Source organism: Lycium barbarum, chromosome 6 (genome assembly GCF_019175385.1).
Source record: "Lycium barbarum isolate Lr01 chromosome 6, ASM1917538v2, whole genome shotgun sequence".
Classification (NCBI taxonomy): Eukaryota; Viridiplantae; Streptophyta; class Magnoliopsida; order Solanales; family Solanaceae; genus Lycium; species Lycium barbarum.
Genome location: NC_083342.1, coordinates 114,546,522 through 114,547,553, shown reverse-complemented (window position 1 = coordinate 114,547,553; position 1,032 = coordinate 114,546,522). Strand labels below are relative to the sequence as shown.

The 1,032-nt window shown below is 47.0% G+C and overlaps 1 protein-coding gene across 1 annotated transcript; it reads left to right on the top strand.

The window, feature by feature from the left end:
* Positions 1-330: 330 nt before the first annotated feature.
* On the top strand, positions 331-774 carry LOC132644428 (uncharacterized). Its single transcript, XM_060361024.1, has one exon. It carries the CDS (start codon positions 331-333, stop codon positions 772-774), a length of 444 nt encoding a protein of 147 aa, XP_060217007.1.
* Positions 775-1,032: the final 258 nt, after the last annotated feature.

Below are 1,032 nucleotides of genomic sequence, written 5' to 3'. Positions count from 1 at the left end.
GAAGGGGACGAAGTATCCCAAACTTTCAGATTACAGTTTCTCCATTAGCGAGTCTGAGATGGTGGATGTTCTGAAAACTTATCCGTCGTCACGCCCTCCTAGGCCGTTGCGATCCGACCCAACTCCATAGATCAGACAGTTTGGTGCGAGTTTCACGGGATTCATGGGCATAAAACCACCGATTGTAGACACCTCCGGGAGGAGATGGCCAACATGCTTGGCAGGGGACATCTCCGAGAATACCTGAGTGAGAGATGAAGGTATAATTATGGTAGGGTCAACCTCATCGAGGAGAAAAACGGGCTAAAAGCTCCCGAGCACGTTATCAATATGATTTTCAGAGGAGCTACGATCGCTGGAACTAGCTTCACAGCATCTAGGAAAATGAAAATCTCGGTAACTCGTGAAAAGAGAACTCGGGAGCTTCCGGAAGATGATGCAATTACTTTCTCCGATGAAGATGCAGCAGGCGTCACTTTACCCTATAACGACGCTCTTGTCATTACCGTACTCATTGGTCGCAGACAAGTCAAACGGGTCATGGTAGATACACGGAGTTCTGCTAATATCCTTCGCTTGAAGGTGGTGGAAGAAATGGGACTTCTTGAAAAGATGATACTTGCTGCAAGGACGCTTTTCGAGTTCAATATAGCCAGCGAGACCACCAAGGGCGAAATTGACTTGCTCGTGGGAGCTGGTGGGGTCACAAAGTTGACGAAGTTTTATGTGATTGGCGGCGATATGCAGTACAACGCTATTTTTGGGAGACCCTAGCTCCACGACATGAAAGCTGTCCTCTCGACACTTTATCTGCTGCTCAAATTTCCTACTCTGGACGGGATTAGACAGATTCAAGAGGAACAATCGACAAAGAATATGTTCGTCATAGAAGAGCCCGCAGCAGTGGAAAGCCCAAGCAAACCTGCCTTATACCAATTACAGAGTTCGGGACCCGCATCAGATGCAGATCTACAAGCAAAAACAAAAATCGAAATGATGAGAAGCCTGAGAAGGTTGAAGATGATTATGGGT

Bases quoted from the DNA above. Each gene is read 5' to 3' on its own strand.
- LOC132644428 (XM_060361024.1), top strand. From the start codon at position 331: ATGATTTTCAGAGGAGCTACGATCGCTGGAACTAGCTTCACAGCATCT.